We start from the raw sequence: 16,973 nt of genomic DNA, 5'->3' as shown, positions 1-16,973 counted from the left end.
TGAAACTGCTGTATTTGACTAAAAAGTACTTGGGAGCTTGTCGTACATATATCCAATGGGCCCACCAGAAGGTTTGGACAGTCCTAAATATAGGGCTGGACACTGAGACGCATCTGACATGGAGACTATGGCGCAGGGTCTACATGGAAAGACAGAAACTAGTCGAGAATTAGGAAAAGTACTCATAGTAGTAAGAGTAGAACTCCTCTAGTCGTATTCGACTAGTATTCTTGTAACCAACCGACCTGTAACCTTACCCCCGGCAATATAAGGCGAGGTAGGGACCCCTCCAAAGCAATTCAATCCAACCAACACATAGGATGTAGGGTATTATGTAATCTAGCAGCCTGAACCTGTCTAAATCATGTGTCTGCATTTACCTTCGAGTTCCTAATCTCGACGAGCCCCACTAACCAAAACACTATCTCAGGCACCCTCCTCGGTAGGTTGCTAGATTTAAACACCAACACAACCTTCACCATCTCACCTTGTTACCCACCTCCTCCGCCTTCTCTCTAAAAGTTTAAATTTTAAGTCTTCAATATCATGACTTTAAACTCAGTGGAGACGGAGAGGGAGCACAATCTCTGCGGAGTAGAAAAAGGAGGTTGAAGATTTGAGAGTTGAGAAAAACAAATTCAAGTGCGTTATAAAAAAGGCAACACTTATATAGCAAATCTTGAAAAAAAAAAAGTCATTTTAACCATATGCTAAAATTTCATAGATCTAGAACTATTTTTTTCTACGCATCAACGGTTGAGATTGACTCAGGCCGTGTTTAGTTGGGGAATTTGGGAGGTGCCAAATTACTGTTACAGCACTGTAGCACACTGTAGCGTTTCGTTTGTATTTGTGAATTATTGTCCAAATATTGACTAATTAGGCTCAAAAGATTCGTCTCGCAAAGTACAACAAAACTGTGCAATTAGTTTTTAATTTCATCTACATTTAGTACTCCATGCATGTACCGCAAGTTTGATGTGATGGGGAATCTTCTTTTTACATAGTGTCAAGTTGGGAGTTGGAAGTAACTAAACATGGCCTCAGTTTATTCGAACAAAGAAAAAGTCTTGAGTCGAGAACCCTCGTTTCCTTCCCTTCTTCCTCCCGCTCTCACCGCCCCCCGCTCACCGCCCCCCGTCCCGAGACCTGTGCGGCCGCCCATGGCGAAACGCCTCCTCTCCCGCACCCGACTCATTACGCTCCACCATCCCGTCCTACCTCCCGCGCTCTCCCGCCTACTCTCCCACGGCCCGCCCGCCCCCACGACTAGCGAACCAGAGGACAAGGGCAAAAAGGCGGCGGCGGCGGCGGCTGTCGTGGTGGAGGCGGCTGCCACGAGCCGGAGGGAGGACCCCGAGGTCAGCGTGAGGGATGGATCGGAGGACGACGACGAGGACGCCGGTCTTCCCTGGAGGAGCTGGAGGCCCGACGTCGCGTGGCTCTCCAAGGCCCTCGAGCCCGCGCTGCACCTCTACAAGCAATACAATTGGAAGCCTTTCACCTGTTCGTCCCCTCCTCTTCAGTTGCTCTTCTATTACATCTTTACGCTTATCTAGCCTACACATTGTGGATTGTTCGATGCGATGCTTTCTTTTTTAAGAATTGTCACATTGGTAATAGGAATTAGAATATGAGGTATTCCTGTGTAGAGTGGTTGGCTGTAAAATTGCAAAGAGGATTTCGATAATTTGCAATCATAACTGATAAATCAGGCTTCCGTTTTCAGCCCAGCTTCTATTAAATAAGCAGTGAATCCTTGGACAATTACAAGGACATCATTAGATTGTTTATTTCTTTTGCTACACAATTAGAAAGCTGGATATTCTGCCCCTTAGAGTGGTTAAAGTTATACTATCTGAATGCAGCTACTGGTGGAGGGGAGAACATCCCTGCGAGCACCCGGACATTTAGTGAAATTCTAAGTGATCTCCAGCGAAGTAAGATAAGCATCAAGGACTGGAGCCTCAGTGATCTTACTGTTGGCCTTTACCTCATTTACCTCAGCCAAGCTTCATCAAAGAATGCTGAAGCCTTCAAGGGTGTTCAGATATCCTCCAATAAGATGGTACATACTGAGCTACCAAACCTTGTATTGGGTAGTAATTGCATGATATCTATAGCAATTCAAGAAAAACAATACATATAGTTTGATTATTCTGTTCTTTGGTTATGATGATTGAGCATTTAGAGTTTCAGCCTCTTTAGACTGTTATGCTTCTCAAAATAATTAAGTAACATGCACTAGTATGTGGCTATGCGCTGGTAACAGGGATCCATCGCTATTCCTTTTCCAGGTTCAAGAACTAATTTATCACCTAGAACTTGCAAGAGGTTGCTATAAAGGCAACGCATCTGGACTTGCAAGGTATAGCATGCTTCGCAAGAGAAATGTTGTAAAATTTGTGAAAGACTCTAGTATTTTGAGGCCTGGATATTACATTGGCATTGATCCACGAGCTAAACTGGTGATTCTTGGGATTCGTGGGACTCATACAGTGTATGATCTTGTTACTGATTTGATTGCTCTAAGCGATAAGAAGGTATCACCAAAAGGTTTCTCAACACACTTTGGAACATATGAGGCGGCCCGTTGGTACCTTCGCCATGAGCTGGGAATAATCAGAAAATGTTTGGAGAAGCACAAGGTGAAAGGGTGTATTCCTGTGTTCAGTTGAAACTATCATCTTTTATGCCCAATTCTAAGTTTCTATTATTTGAAGCAGGACTACAAGTTGCGGTTGGTAGGGCACTCCCTTGGAGGAGCTTCAGCAGCTTTACTGGCCATAATGTTACGGAAGAAGTCAAAGGAGGAGCTTGGTTTCAGTCCGGACATTATTTCAGCTGTTGGATATGGAACACCACCTTGCATATCGAAGGAAGCTGCTGAAAGTTGTGCTAGCTATGTCTCTACTGTTGTGCTCCAGGTTATGCTTGATCTTTTTGTTGGAGTCGAAATCCGGTTTCTGGTGCCTTACTTTGTTGAGTAGTTTCCATCCGTAATTGAGTTGTTTCTTCTATTGATGCAGGATGATATTATACCTAGGCTCAGTGCAGCTTCACTGGCAAGACTGCGAAATGAAATACTCAAAACAGATTGGTAGGTATTTGAGTTTGGGCTGGTAGTAATGGCAAGAACTTGTGTTCAGGTAGCTTTCTTAGGAAGAAAGAATGTTTTGATAGTCTGCCTTGCGGATAATACTTTTGAATATCATCCTAGTGTATGTACTTCTGTATGTGCAAGCTTATAAGTTAAACACTCGGTTAATGGATGTCCCTTTGTACATGATGCCTGTACCATGTTGTTTTGCAGGGTAAGTGTTCTGGAAAAGGAAGACTTGAAGCATATAGTGGATATTGTGACTAATGCCAAGCTTGTCGTTTCATCAATTCAAGATGTGGCACGTAAACTCGGTGACTATGCCAAAATTGTATCAGCATCAACAAATTCTGGTGAGTTTGATTGACTTGGGAATGAAGATGTCAAAGTAGAAGGGTTATGGTTTTACTTGATGTATGCTGCTGAATGTGAGTATGTGACCTAACTTTGCCTTGTCAGATGTTGCCAAAGATCCAGCTGACTCGACGAAGGTGCTGTCATCGAATAGTACAAATGATGTGTTTGTGCCTGAGGATCTCTTCCTTCCTGGGACTCTGTATTACCTGCAGAGGGATATTGAGAATATAAACGGCATCGAAGACGAGTCATACACGCTCTGGAAAGGTGATCCAGGAGACAATTTTCAGAGGATACTGCTGTCTGGCAACTTGATATCTGATCACAGATGTGAAAGCATATATTACGCTATGAGGGAGGTGCTCAAGACACTGCCACCGCTGCCTCAGGATGAATGACAGGAGCTTTACTTTGTAGTGGCTGGACGCATGGATTCTATTAGTTATAGTTTTGTGATGTGTAGGCATATACCGGCGGTTCCTTTGATCTTTTAGTATCACTCAGAGGACTAACCTGCCAGCCTTGGCCTGTGTATGTTGTACAGTACTATTAGAGCATCTTCAAGAGATGTCTAAAATCAATCCCAAAACTAAATTTTAGGAATAAACGAGACAAAACACCCTCCAACAAAGGTCCAAAGAGGTTTCCAATTATTCGCGCTTCCCCAACCCTGCCGTAAATCGAGAAGTCGCCCTCGCTATGGGTCTGCACTCACAATCCGGCGTTCCGTGCACAACCCCATGATACCGTCATTTTTTCCCCGCCTACCTTACGTCCGTGCGCACATATCCCCTGGCAGCTGCCATTTTTCCTACCTGCCTTGCGTCCCCGCGCACATATCCCCTCGCTACTGCCGTCCACACTGTGCTGCTTGTACCGCCCAGTCGAAGTCGCCCTCGCTGTGGGTCTGCATCTGTTTGGCATCGGCGTGATCTCCAATCACCACAGGCGGCATTTGTGGCCGTGCTATTACCATCTCCGATGGCCGGCCTGCTATCCAGTTGCTGTCGCTGATCTTGCAGCCAACATCTCTGCCCACGGCCCTACAATTTTCTGAATAAATCTGTATCTGTATCTTGCTAATTGAGGTCGTACATTGATCTGTAAAGCAATCTCTGCATAGTTATGTGATACAATATATTTGTTGGTCAAGCAATCCAATCTGTTTGAGCGTGTGTACGATAGGGAGAGTCAACTATATATCACGTATCAAATTAGTTTGTCACTGTTCATGGACTATGGACGCTCCACTTTGTTTTCCTGTAAGCAAAGCATTTCTTTTGATTCTATGTCAAAGATTGGGTGCACCGCAGTTGATAGTATTCACCTACTTGTTTTCTTTGTTTCTTAGATGTAGAATTTAAACCATCTAGAACTGCATCATTTGCATCCATAGTACGTGTTATGAACTGACAGAGGTACTCTGCCAAAGGAGCAATGCCATCTCCTCTTGCAGTTGGTTCATACATGGGAGAATGGCATGCATCTTAGTCTCCAATCAGATGTTAAATATTTGTAGGTACCTGCAGATGCATCTTGCGTATCCTTGCATACTTGTTTTTGTATCGACAATTGAATTCTTTTGGTTCATAAGTTCAAGTTAATTTTCCTGAAGGTGTATGTAATCCATGACTACAGAGCACAATAACACTACAGCTGCTACTTGCATTGATACGACTAGCAAATGGAGTTAGGAAATTTGGAGTGTTTGCTAGAATTCCTTTTATAATCTGTTATGAGATTATTCTCTCCATTGTTATTCTGAACACGAATATGAATTTCTTGTAGGTGGTGCTAACAATGGAAGGAGAAGGTTATTACACAAACATGATGAATGAAACTGAGGACAACAGTCCTATGGCTTTGTCTAGTTTCAGTAGCCCTCCTGCAATGCAGCAAGCACCCAGCATGGGCAATAATACTGCCACTGCTACTATAAGGCCAAACCAGAAGAGATCAAAAAATTTTAGTGAGGAGGAAGATAAACTACTAGTATCATCATGGTTAAATGTCATTATTGATCCAGTGCGTGGTGCGAATCAAACTCGTGGCGCATTTTGGAAGCGAGTATCTAATTTTTTTCATTCGAACAAGGAAAGCCCCTCCAAGCATAGCCAAAGTTCACTTGTGCACCGTTGATCAACTATTCAAGAATGTGTCAACAAGTTCTGTGCATGTCTTATCCAAATTGAGGGTAGTAAGCAAAGTGGTGTGACTGTACATGACAAGGTACTACAAGACCATGTGACCTTCATTTGCATCTAACCTAATATATTCTTGTAATGCTATAACTAACTTGAAACTTATTCCAGCTTATGGCCGCATGCGCTTTGTACAAGTTAGAAGATAAACTTATTCCAGCTTATGGCCGCATGCGCTTTGTACAAGTTAGAAGATAAAGACAATAAGTCATTTAAGTTCATGCACTGCTAGAACCTCTTGCGAACACAACCGAAGTGGCATGACAGGATGACGGAGTTGTCAGGTCAGAAGAATTCACACAAAAAGCAGAAGACAACAGGGGATTCAAGTCTTGGGACAGAACCTATGGTGAATGGAAACATTGTCAATCGTGTTGGAGGTGAGAATGAGACTCATGAGAGTGATGTAGGCAAAAGACCAATGGGCAACAAGAAGGCAAAAGAATTTTTACGACGAGGTGGAGGTGATGCATGCACAGAGGCTTTGGACCATTTGTGGGAAAAGAAGAAGGAAGCCGATGCAGAGAAGGAACTCAAGAAAGAAGAGAGATACAAACAATCTTATGAATTAGAAAAAGAGAAGCTTCACCTAGAACAAGTGAGGGTTGCTAATGATCAAGTGAGGATTCAGAATGACCAAGTGAGGCTTGCAAATGAGGCAAAAGCTCTTGAGATTAAAGAAAAAGAGTTGAATGTCAAAAGGATGTTAGAAGAAGAGCGAATTATGACAATCAACATTAGTGGCATGCCCGGAGACCAGCAACAATACTACAAGACTCTTCACTCTAAGATAATGGCTCGTCATGGGATCAGCTTGGCTTGATCTAGTTAAAAAATGATGAACTCTTTTGTTGAATTATTATTCATAGTTTGAACATTTGCTCTCACATTTGTTTTGTCATATCAATCATTTTCTTTACAGACTTGTTGCACTCTTAAATGTTTCATGAAAGATCATGTTTGAGTACTGTTGAAGCTCTGAAAATAAGTGTTCTACTGGATGCATTGAGTTTCATCTAATAAATAAATTAGAGCTATTTGTACTTTGGCAAATATGAAAAAATAATTTGGAATCTTAAAAAAAAAGTAAACTGGACAAGAATGTAGGAATTCAGAAACATGACACTAACAACGACTTAATATTTATCAGGAAAATGTTGTCACAGGTGCTCCACCAGGTCTTCTCATAGTTGATAGTGAGTTTCGTTGTCCCTTATTTTTCTGTGCGCCTTAATAAAATCCTCAAGATCAGGTGTAGGGTCGTGGGAAGGTTTAACATTCTCACCACCAGATTCAAAACGTTCTTCACTATCAACTTCTTTCTCATCTTCAATAATCATGTTATGCATGATGACACAAGCTTTCATGATGTATCCAGCGTGACGTCATCCCAAAAATGAGCAGGACCTCTAACAATGGCGAAACAAGCTTGCAGCACTCCAAAGGCCCGTTCCACATCCTTTCTTACTGATTCTTGCGCTATGGCAAAATATTTTCTCTTATTGCCCTATGGTTCTGGTATGGTCTTCACAAATGTGACCCAGGATGGGTATATGCCATCGGCAAGATAATATCCCATTGTATAATCATGACCATTTATGCTATAACCTACTTTGGGAGCTTGGCCGTCAGCTAGTTTTGCAAATAGTGGAGATCGCTGCAGAACGTTGATATCAGTATGAGACCTAGGTAAACAAAAAAAAACGTGCCAAATCCATAGATCATGGGAAGCAACAACTTCTAAAATAATTGTAGGCTCGTGCACGTGGCCGAAGTACACACCTTGCCATGCTGAAGGTTAATTCTTCCACTTCCAATGCATGCAATCTATGGAACCTAGCATGCTAGGAAAACCTCTTTCCTCCCCAAGCGCAAGTAACCGAGCTGTATCATTGTCATTTGGTGATCTTAGGTACTCATCTTCAAAAACATTTACAACTGCTCTCACAAACCGTTTCACTCTCTATGATAGTACTTTCTGTAATACGAATTTTTTCATCTGTAGTATCCACGGGTATTCCATAAGCAAGCATACAGAATGCTGCAGTGACTTTTGCAAGCAACTTAATCCAAGTTTGCCAGCAACTTAATCCAAGTTTGCCAGCTGCATTTCTCTTCTGGACAAAGTAGTCATCATGGTCTTCAACGGCATGCATTATGCGCAAGTATAGATGTCGATGCATTCTAAACCTGCTCATACAATAAAACCTTCGCTTGAAAAAGTTGTGCCATATGTTGGTTCATCCGCGAAGTAATCTTGGTATAATCTCCTATGGCCCTCTTCTCGCTCAGGATCAATTACTTTATGCCCAACCACAAAACCATGTTTTGGTGCACTGTCAATTTGATAATGACTATGAACGATATGCGTAGCGGAAACAAAGAATTCATCCTCCTCATCTGAAGAGGACGACCGTAGAACCTGTTCCAATAGGGATCGAGGACGACTCATCGCTAATCAGGGGACAATGGCTGTGGTAACCAATGGCTGGCAACAAACAATAGCCGGCGGCAAACACTGTCCAATCCCCTTTATGGCCCTGCAAACCAGTAGTACCTTGTGTGTGATTGGGCTGTTGTTGGCCAGCTCGATGGACTCTGAACTCACGGCGTGGCGACTGCTACTAGACGTGATGAAGATGTGTCTACGGTAGCCTGCCCTCCTCTTTGGACGAGAAGCTGCCGTGAAAATAGGATCGACCTGATCAAGCAACGAGCAACTCATGAAAAGGTCACACACAAAAACCAGGTAGAAATCCAACATGGCCCATCTAAATGACGTGGTCCAATTTAAATATTTTGGGATCCAACTTTTAGGCAAACTCTTGGAGAACGTGGTTAAATTTAGGTTCAACAGATTTGGAATGACTCCCGATACTCTCTTGGAGATGCTCTGCTGTGCTAAAAATACTTGCCGGCCAATGTAATTTTCCCGAGAGTTTTAAGTTGGGTTAGTACTTGCGCATCGTTTTATTTTGGGTTGCCGATACAAAATTGCAAAGCTGACTGAAGCATCAGATCAGATCTGTGACGATGCAAGCAAGTGATGAATTGGATTCATCGATCTGTTGCATGCTCGCAGCGGATGCAGATTTGCATTACAAAATCTGAGCATCTGAAAACAAGACTAATTTATTTATCATTCATTTGGCATTTTGGCTACATGACGCTCCAATCTACTGTCTCAGGGGACTCAGGGAGGCACTCATTCGTCGGCAAGCTGGCCGCAGTCCTCGATGAGGACGCGCTCGGCGGTTGCTCCACTCCCGGAGCCGACGGCCTCCATCTTCTCCACGACGCCGTAGCCGTCGACGACCTGGCCGAAGACGACATGCTTGCCGTCGAGCCAGGGTGTCTGGGTGGTGCAGATGAAGAACTGGGAGCCGTTGGTGTTGGGCCCAGCGTTGGCCATGGAGAGCACGCCAGGGCCCGTGTGGTGCAGCTTGAAGTTCTCGTCGGCGAACTTGGCGCCGTAGATGGACTCCCCACCGGTGCCGTTGCCGCGGGTGAAATCGCCGCCCTGGCACATGAAGCTGGGGATGATCCGGTGGAAGACGGAGCCCTTGTAATGCAGCGGCTTCCCGGAGGTGCCAAGCCCCTTCTCGCCCGTGCACAGGCAGCGGAAGTTTTCGGCCGTCTTGGGGACCTTGTCGGCGAAGAGCTCCATGACGACGCGGCCAGCCTTGGCCTTGCCGATGAGGATGTCGAAGAAAACCTTGGGGTTCTTGGCCATGGCGGATGCCTTCTAGGCTCTACTCTGTAAGGGCGAAGGGGAGTGTCATCGTCAGAGGCAGGTTAAACAACACATTCTGGAAGAATTGCAAGGATACTGTAGTTGCTGTTCGAGGGGATCTAAGTGTGCGTCGTCATCCTTGTCATCCTCCACATACGGTGGCAGGATATCATGCAATCTTCGTGGAGATGACGACCATAATTGATATTGCACAAGCTTTGAGCTCAATAGGCCGATTGACGCCTAGAAAGCCTTCGATATGTGCTTATAGTTCCAGATCAAAGCAGTAAATTAAAAGAAGGAAACAGGGCACCTGGATATCTACCAACCAGATGAGGTGAGGGGGAATAAGAAGGGGACCTAAATCAGTCAGCTCACCTGAGATCAACAGGTCGCCGGTCTTGTTGACGCCGGAAAGAAGAGGAGGCGGCGGCGGCGGCGGCTGCTGCTGCTGCGGGCAGGGGAGGCCAGCAAAGATATAAGGAAAAGGTGGAGGGGTTTAGGGTTTTCGAGAGAAGGGGAGGCGGCTTTGATGGGCCACTATTTTCCTTAACAGGCCGAACTCATTTCACAAAAGGCCCATATAAACCACCCTTGTTCAAGCTGCGATCAGCCTGGCCCATTCCCCTTCTCTTTTGTTGAAGACCATGGTCCACAACAGAGCATAGCAAGAACTCTACATATGTTGATATGTACACCTGACCTGAAAACTGAAATGAACATATCTGCATCATGTAACTGGTTTTATAATTCATGGATGCCTTACTTTCTTAGATACATAAAGATTTGGCTTCCATTTTATCGGATACGAAATTTAGTCTTTGTTTCAAGTACTGGGAAAAAATTGAGTGCTAACTTCAAACAGCTGTCACAATCATCGTTTTCATTTTAGCCATTATTGTTCTGAAGTATACTTGTCCGAGACAATATGATCGTTTGATAATACTTTGCCATAACTTGGTCAATCTGTAAGAGTAATGTGGAAAATTAATAACTACTACAATGTATTATATGCGAAGTGTTCAGTCCAGCTAAAAAAAAATGAAAAGTTGTGGAATGCAATCATGTAATGCTCGAATATTTCGCTTTATGAAAACACCGTATTGTCAATTGTGCAACTGTATTAGAAAAATAATAATTACGTATGAGTTCGACACGTACTCACAAAAGCTCCAAATCATGACATGCTTTGATGCTTTGGAAAGATCCCACTCTGATATCTGCAGGCTGCCTCCTGCTTTCGGGACCCAATGCAACCAGACTACTATCCACTTCACATGGTTTCCTATCTACAGTACATGAGATGGGACAGTCATGACTTCGTATAATCAATTAATCAGGAAAGAGTTTCTTATGTGCTCTCATACTGACACCAACCATCCTTTTTCTTTAGGGAAAATCAGCTCAAAGTATGGAGATTGAAAAGGAAAAAAGAAGAAGCACCATATCGCCATTACTTGTATTTTTAGTTGGGAACCACTAAACCTTAACAAATACTGTTTATATACCCTTTGGCATCCGGATTCCGGAAGCAACACTTTTGTTAAAATAAAGTGAATACGGCCGCATCTCTCTTCTGTGTCTCAAATAAGATACAGCATGTGGCAAACAAACTTATAACAAAACCATGTCAACAATGCATAATGCTTCCTGGAGAGGGACTCTATCCAGACAAGACGATCAAGATTAACTAGTTCCTTCTATAAGGAAAATGCGCATTGGGGGGGGGGACAAAATTAAATTAAAGTAATATTTATGGTTAATTGAGATATGTAAATAAGCAACAGTTTCCAGAAGAAACAATTTCAGAACAATGTTTAGATATAGTAGTCAGGAGAGAAACTGTTATATTCATCTAAAGCAACTGAAGAATACATACATTGTCTATTTCGAAAGATACGTTGTCCTATATATCAAGTGAGTTAACATTCATTTTTGCGACCACTGAGGCTTTTTTAGAGAGAATGAGAACCCTGAAGGATTTGATCAGGATGCATGGATTCAGGGAAGTGACATGATGCAAACTGTGCTATCGACTTCAGGCAGTAGGCATCACACAAGGTTGACTGAGAGCGTTTAGTTTTTTAGGGAAAACAGCTAGGGAAACCCTTACTTCGGTACAAAAGAGGTTCCAAGGAAGAAGGGAAAAAAATTAGCTGCACAAAGAGAAGAAGCCAGCTAGTCAAGAACATAAGCCAAGCCATAACTATGGTTGACTGAGAACTTTTAGTTGGGGGACCTAACTGTAAACTGTCCCAAAACATATGTGGTGACTTACTTGAAATGGATTTGGGCATAAACATTTTTTTAATCCTTCTTAATGCCATTGCCCAAGCTCCTCCTATTGTGCTACTGTTTTTATTGCATTGATTTCTAAAGTGAAGTCCTTTCGGTCATCATCAGACCAGTAAATAAATTATATGTTTAACACAAAAGTAAATGAAAAAAAATTAGAAACTACACAAGCATCTAAAAATTAATACCGAAACAAGTTTTTTCAAGCAAACATAAATGGGTTGGGTCAGTGTTACCTCCCTTGTCATTGGAGTCATTCTGAAAAAGGAACCCCAAACGAGCATATAATTTGGAAATGGGCTTTAGGGCAGTGGAAGCTGTAACCCATTAGGGAGACAATTGCAAATAAATCATTCAACAGACTAAGCTAACACCACAGCTTGATGAGACTCCGTTATAAATGGGTAGGATGACACTTCGCTTCACTTTGTCAGCCGGACTCACTCCGGCCAAGATCAAACAGCACTCAAAGTAGAATGGAACTTGGTGTCGCGAACTGCTCTCGACGTTTTCTGTCTTAGCCTTTATTTATACTAGCGATTATAAACTGAGAAACGAAAAAAGAGGCAAACCTCCCTGCATGCGCGCGCCACGATCTGTTAGCTGCGTGTGCCATCCCACACGCCAGTTCGTGCCGCGCGACCCCGGACATCACTCGCCACGACGCGCACGCCGGCGAGATTACAGGACGCGCTCAAACTCCAGTTAAGCCGGACAGTTGGGCTCTTTGTGAAACAAACTAACCGACTAACAGACACATACTACTGAACACAACACATACTACTGAACACAAGTTTAACGAAGCTAACAATTCACCCCCTAAACTTGATGTTCCTTGATGATCCTGCCAATTCCCAGTTGGACGCGCAGCTCACAAAACTTGTCTCGCCCAAGTGGTTTCGTCAGGATGTCGGCCAGCTGCTCCTCAGTGCGAACATGTTTGACGTCAAGCATCCCCTTCTCAATGCAATCACGAATAAAATGGAACCTGACATCTATATGCTTACTCCTCTCATGGAAAACAGGGTTCTTACTGAGTGCTATTGCTGATTGACTGTCCATCTTCAGCTTGAAGGATTTGTGCTGCTCGCTCTTCAGTTCAGAGAGCAGCTGTGAGAGCCAGAGCCCCTGGCACGCTGCCGTTGCGCCTGCAATGTATTCGGCTTCACAGGATGAGAGTGCTACAACCTTCTGCTTCTGTGATTGCCAACTTACTGCGCACGATCCAAAGAAATACAGAACCCCGGTGGTGCTCTTCCGAGTATCAACATCACCTCCCATGTCTGCATCACTGTATCCTAGCAATACTGCTTCAGCTCCGGCCTTCCTATAATGACAGCCATAGTCGATTGTTCCTGCTATGTATATGAGAATCCGTTTTACCGCCGCCAGATGCTCGATAGTTGGACCCTCCATGAATCTGCTGACATACCCCACAACAAAGGTGATATCAGGTCTTGTGTGCACCAGGTACCTTAGGGAACCGACGATTCCGCGATACTCAGTGGCGTCGACTGGCGGCGCTGAACTGATCTTGCTGAGCTTGAATCTGGGCTCCATCGGCGTGTAGCAGGGGTTGCAGTCACCTAGCCCCGCCTTGTCGAGCACCTTGCGCGCGTACGCCGTCTGGGAGAGGTAGATGCCATTGCTCCTCTGGTTCACCTCGATGCCCAGGTAGAAGCTGAGTAAACCGAGGTCGCTCATCTTGAACTGGGCCTTCATCTCGTGCTTGAACCGGTTGATCTCACTGTCGTCGTTCCCGGTGATGACGAGGTCGTCGACGTACATGCCCACAAGCAGTCGGGACGCGCCATGGCCGCGGGCGTACACGGCGTGCTCGGAGGCGCTGTGCTTGAAACTCAGATCGCGTAGGGTCTGGTCGAGCCTCGCGTTCCAGGCGCGTGGGGCCTGGCGGAGACCGTAGAGCGTCTTGTCGAGTCGCAGCACCTTGTCTTGGGAGGCTGGCACACGTAGACTTCTTCTTTCAGCTCACCATTGAGAAACGCGGACTTAACATCCATGTGGTGCACTGGCCACTCCTCCTGGGCAGCGAGCGCCAGTAGCAATCGGACAGACTCAATCCTCACCACGGGAGCAAACACTTCTTCAAAGTCCACCCCCTGCTGCTGCACGTATCCCTTGGCGACGAGCCTAGCTTTGTGCTTCACCACCTCCCCAGCGTTGTTCTTCTTGACCTTGTACACCCACTTGAGGCCGATTGGCCGGTGGCCGGCCGGTAGTGTCTCCAGACGCCAGGTGCTGTTGCTCTCGATTGAGTCCATCTCTTCTAGCATTGCCTGGCGCCAGGACTCGTGCTGCTCCGCCTCTGCGAAAGACACCGGTTCTTCCCCAATTTGCAGGAAGAGTTCAGCTTCAAGGTTGCGGGGCGCGTGGCCAGGTGGTGTGACCGGGCTGAGGACATTGTTGATGGTGTGGAACCATGGCAGGACATCATCGTTGTCGGAGTCGAGGAAGTCGAAGGCGTTCGGTGGCGGCGATACGAAGACAGGGGCGTTCGGTGGTGTTGGAGCGGGTGGAGCCAACGTGCTGCCGCCGCCGCCGGATGGTGGGCTTGGCATCTCCACCTCTCCGGTCGTGGCTTCCTCCATGCTATAGTCGACGACGAGTTCCGCCGCCTGCTCCAGCTTGTCGTCGTTTACCTTGCTCCAATCCCAGCTCACGTCTTCCTGGAACACGGCATCACGGGTCACGTGCACGCGCCGCGCTACTGGGTCGTAGAACCGCCACGCCTTGGCGCCAGGCTCGTACCCAATGAAGACCATCAGAGAACTCCTGTCGTCGAGCTTCTTGAGATGAGGGCGCGCCGTCTTCACGTGTGCCACACAGCCGAATGTGCGCAGGTGCTCGACGTCAGGCTTGCGGCCGTGCCAAGCCTCAAATGGTGTCTTGCCCACCACGCTCTTCGTGGGCGCCCGGTTTAGAAGGAAGACAGCTGTCGTGACGGCCTCTCCCCAGAATGCTGCGAGCACCCCTCTGCCCTTGAGGAGACTCCGCGCCATGGTGACGACTGACTGATTCCTCCTTTCGACGACGCCGTTCTGCTGCGGCGTGTACGGAGCGGAGTGCTGGCGCTTGATGCCGTGCTTGGAGCAATGTTCCTCGAACGCGATGGAAGTGAACTCACCCCCATGATCCGTGCGCAGAATGCGCAGCCGGCGCCCTGTCTCCACCTCCACTCGAACCTGGAAGCGCTTTACCGCCTCCAGTGCATCACTCTTGTTCATCAGTAGGGACAACCACATGTACCGGTTGTGGTCGTCGATGAGGAGGAGGAAATACGCCTTCCCTCCTGGAGTTGCCGGCGAGATCGGCCCGCAGAGGTCGCCGTGGACCAGGTCGAGGATCCCGTCGGCCCGCCGCTTCGCCTGTGCTGGGAATGGCTTCCGCTTAAGTTTTGTGGCGACGCAGTCGGTGCAGAACTGGTGTACGTGCTCCAATGGTGGTAGCCCGTGTACCAGCTTCTCCTTGCTGAGCTTCTGTAGGGCGTCGAAGTGCATATGGCCGTAGCGCTCATGCCAGAGCCACGACCTGTCATCGCACCGCGCCACCAGACAGAGCGGTCGGGCGATCTTGACGCGTAAGGTGTACAGACGGTTGGCGGAACGCTTCACCCTGGCTAGGAGCCTCTTCTTCTCGTCGCGGATGCGCAAAGTCCTGTCGTCGATGTGGACGCTGCAGCCACCTTCGTCGAGCTGGCCAAGGCTCACGATGTTGGTGGTGAGCCTCGGAATGAAGTACACACCCGTGATAGGAGTGTGCTCCCCGGTCTTGCCCTCGAGAATCACCGTCCCGGCGCCTTCAATCGGCACCACGGAGCTGTCGCCGAACTTAACGACGCCGCGGATCTGAGTGTCGAGGTTGTGGAAGACAGAGCGGCACCTAGACATGTGATTGGTGGCGCCGCTGTCCAGGTGCCACAGCGTCTCGTCGCAGTCATCTTCACCTACATCGAGCTGGGCGAAGACCTTCGCTTCGACGATCTGGAGGGGACGGCGGCCGCTGGCGAGATAAGAGGAGACGTGCTGCTGTGGTGTGTCTGAGGTCCACGACGCCCTTGCCATCAGCAGGGTGGGCTCATTGTCCTCCTCTTCCGCCTGGGTCAGATGGGCCTCTGCCCTCTTCCTGGACCTGCATTCTTTGGCCCAGTGGCCCTTCTTGCCGCAGTAGCGGCACCTGTCAGTTTTCTTGGGCCTGCCCACACCTTCACCAGCAGCAGGATGTCCAAGGCGTGGACCGCTATTGCCACGGGCACGGGATTCCCCGCTGCGCCTGTTGCCGCCGCCGCCGGAACCGCTAGAGCTCCCCTTCTCACCTTCTCCTGCGCCGATCTTCAGCTTTGCGAGCCACTCCTCCTGAGTCATGAGGAGCCGCCCCTGGTTGTCGACGACCGGAGATGGCTTGCGGCGCTGCTCGACGGCGCGCAATCTTCCGGTGACCTCCTCCACAGATACGGTGCTCAAGTCGAGAAGAGTCTCGATTGCGATGGCTACCTGGGAGAGGTGCTCGGGGACGACTTGTAGTATCTTCCGCACGATGTCAACGTCGGGGATATCATCGCCGAGGATGCGAAGGTTGTTGGCGAGGCCAGTCACACGGACGGAGAAATCCTCCGCCGACTCCCCTTCCTTCCAGCCCAACACTGCAAACTCTTGCCGGAGCTGCTGGGCGTTGGACTCGCGTACGCGCTCGACGCCGACGCGGATCGTCTTCACTGCCTCCCACGCTGCTTGCGCCGTGCGCTTGCCACGGAGCGTGGGCAGCATCTCTGCAGGGACGGAGCGCAGAATGGCCGCCAGTGCTAAGCGATCGTCGTGGTACTCGACCTCCTCGCCGTCTTCAGGCTCGATGGCGTACCATATCCCTGCTGCCTCCATGTTCACCTGCATCAGCATTGCCCATTCCTGGTAATTGGAACGGGTGAGCGTCGGGTACTGGACGGTGGCGCCCGTCTCCTTGATCGTGCGTTTGACGATGATCTCCGGGTGACGACGGCCGCGGTGGGACGTGGGGGAGGGCGACGGACGACGGCGACGCGGCGGCATGTGCGAACGCCTGCCATGCGGTGCTGAGCGCACGGACATGATCAGGTCGCTCTCTCGATAGCTCTGGTACCAAATGTCAGCCGGACTCACTCTGGCCAAGATCAAACAACACTCAAAGTAGAATGGAACTTGGTGTCGCGAACTGCTCTCGACGTTTTCTGTCTTAGCCTTTATTTATACTAGCGATTACAAACTGAGAAACGGAAAAAGAGGCAAACCTCCGT

At 47.5% G+C, this 16,973-nt stretch overlaps 2 protein-coding genes and 1 pseudogene across 2 annotated transcripts; 2 read left to right on the top strand and 1 right to left on the bottom strand.

Moving 5' to 3' along the window:
* The first annotated feature begins 1,099 nt into the window (after positions 1 to 1,099).
* Positions 1,100 to 4,064, top strand: LOC101780339. Its single transcript, XM_004956207.3, has 7 exons — positions 1,100 to 1,506; positions 1,869 to 2,068; positions 2,298 to 2,648; positions 2,727 to 2,927; positions 3,030 to 3,100; positions 3,314 to 3,453; positions 3,560 to 4,064. Exons 1-7 carry the CDS (start codon positions 1,164 to 1,166, stop codon positions 3,853 to 3,855), a joined length of 1,602 nt encoding a protein of 533 aa, XP_004956264.1. The 5' UTR covers positions 1,100 to 1,163; the 3' UTR covers positions 3,856 to 4,064.
* A 1,193-nt stretch (positions 4,065 to 5,257) lies between these two features.
* Positions 5,258 to 6,481, top strand: LOC101780481 (annotated as a pseudogene).
* Positions 6,482 to 8,705: 2,224 nt separating this feature from the next.
* Positions 8,706 to 9,898, bottom strand: LOC101779926 (peptidyl-prolyl cis-trans isomerase CYP19-3). Its single transcript, XM_004956206.3, has 2 exons — positions 9,770 to 9,898; positions 8,706 to 9,415 (listed from the first exon to the last, which is right to left on the bottom strand). The coding sequence occupies exon 2, from the start codon at positions 9,389 to 9,391 to the stop codon at positions 8,864 to 8,866; it is 528 nt and encodes a 175-aa protein (XP_004956263.1). The 5' UTR covers positions 9,392 to 9,415; positions 9,770 to 9,898; the 3' UTR covers positions 8,706 to 8,863.
* Between the last annotated feature and the right edge of the window lie 7,075 nt (positions 9,899 to 16,973).

The sequence above is a fragment of the Setaria italica genome, chromosome II (assembly GCF_000263155.2).
Source record: "Setaria italica strain Yugu1 chromosome II, Setaria_italica_v2.0, whole genome shotgun sequence".
In the NCBI taxonomy this organism is placed as follows: Eukaryota; Viridiplantae; Streptophyta; class Magnoliopsida; order Poales; family Poaceae; genus Setaria; species Setaria italica.
The sequence above is the reverse complement of the archived record's forward strand: the minus strand, read 5'-3'. Positions and strand labels throughout refer to the sequence as shown.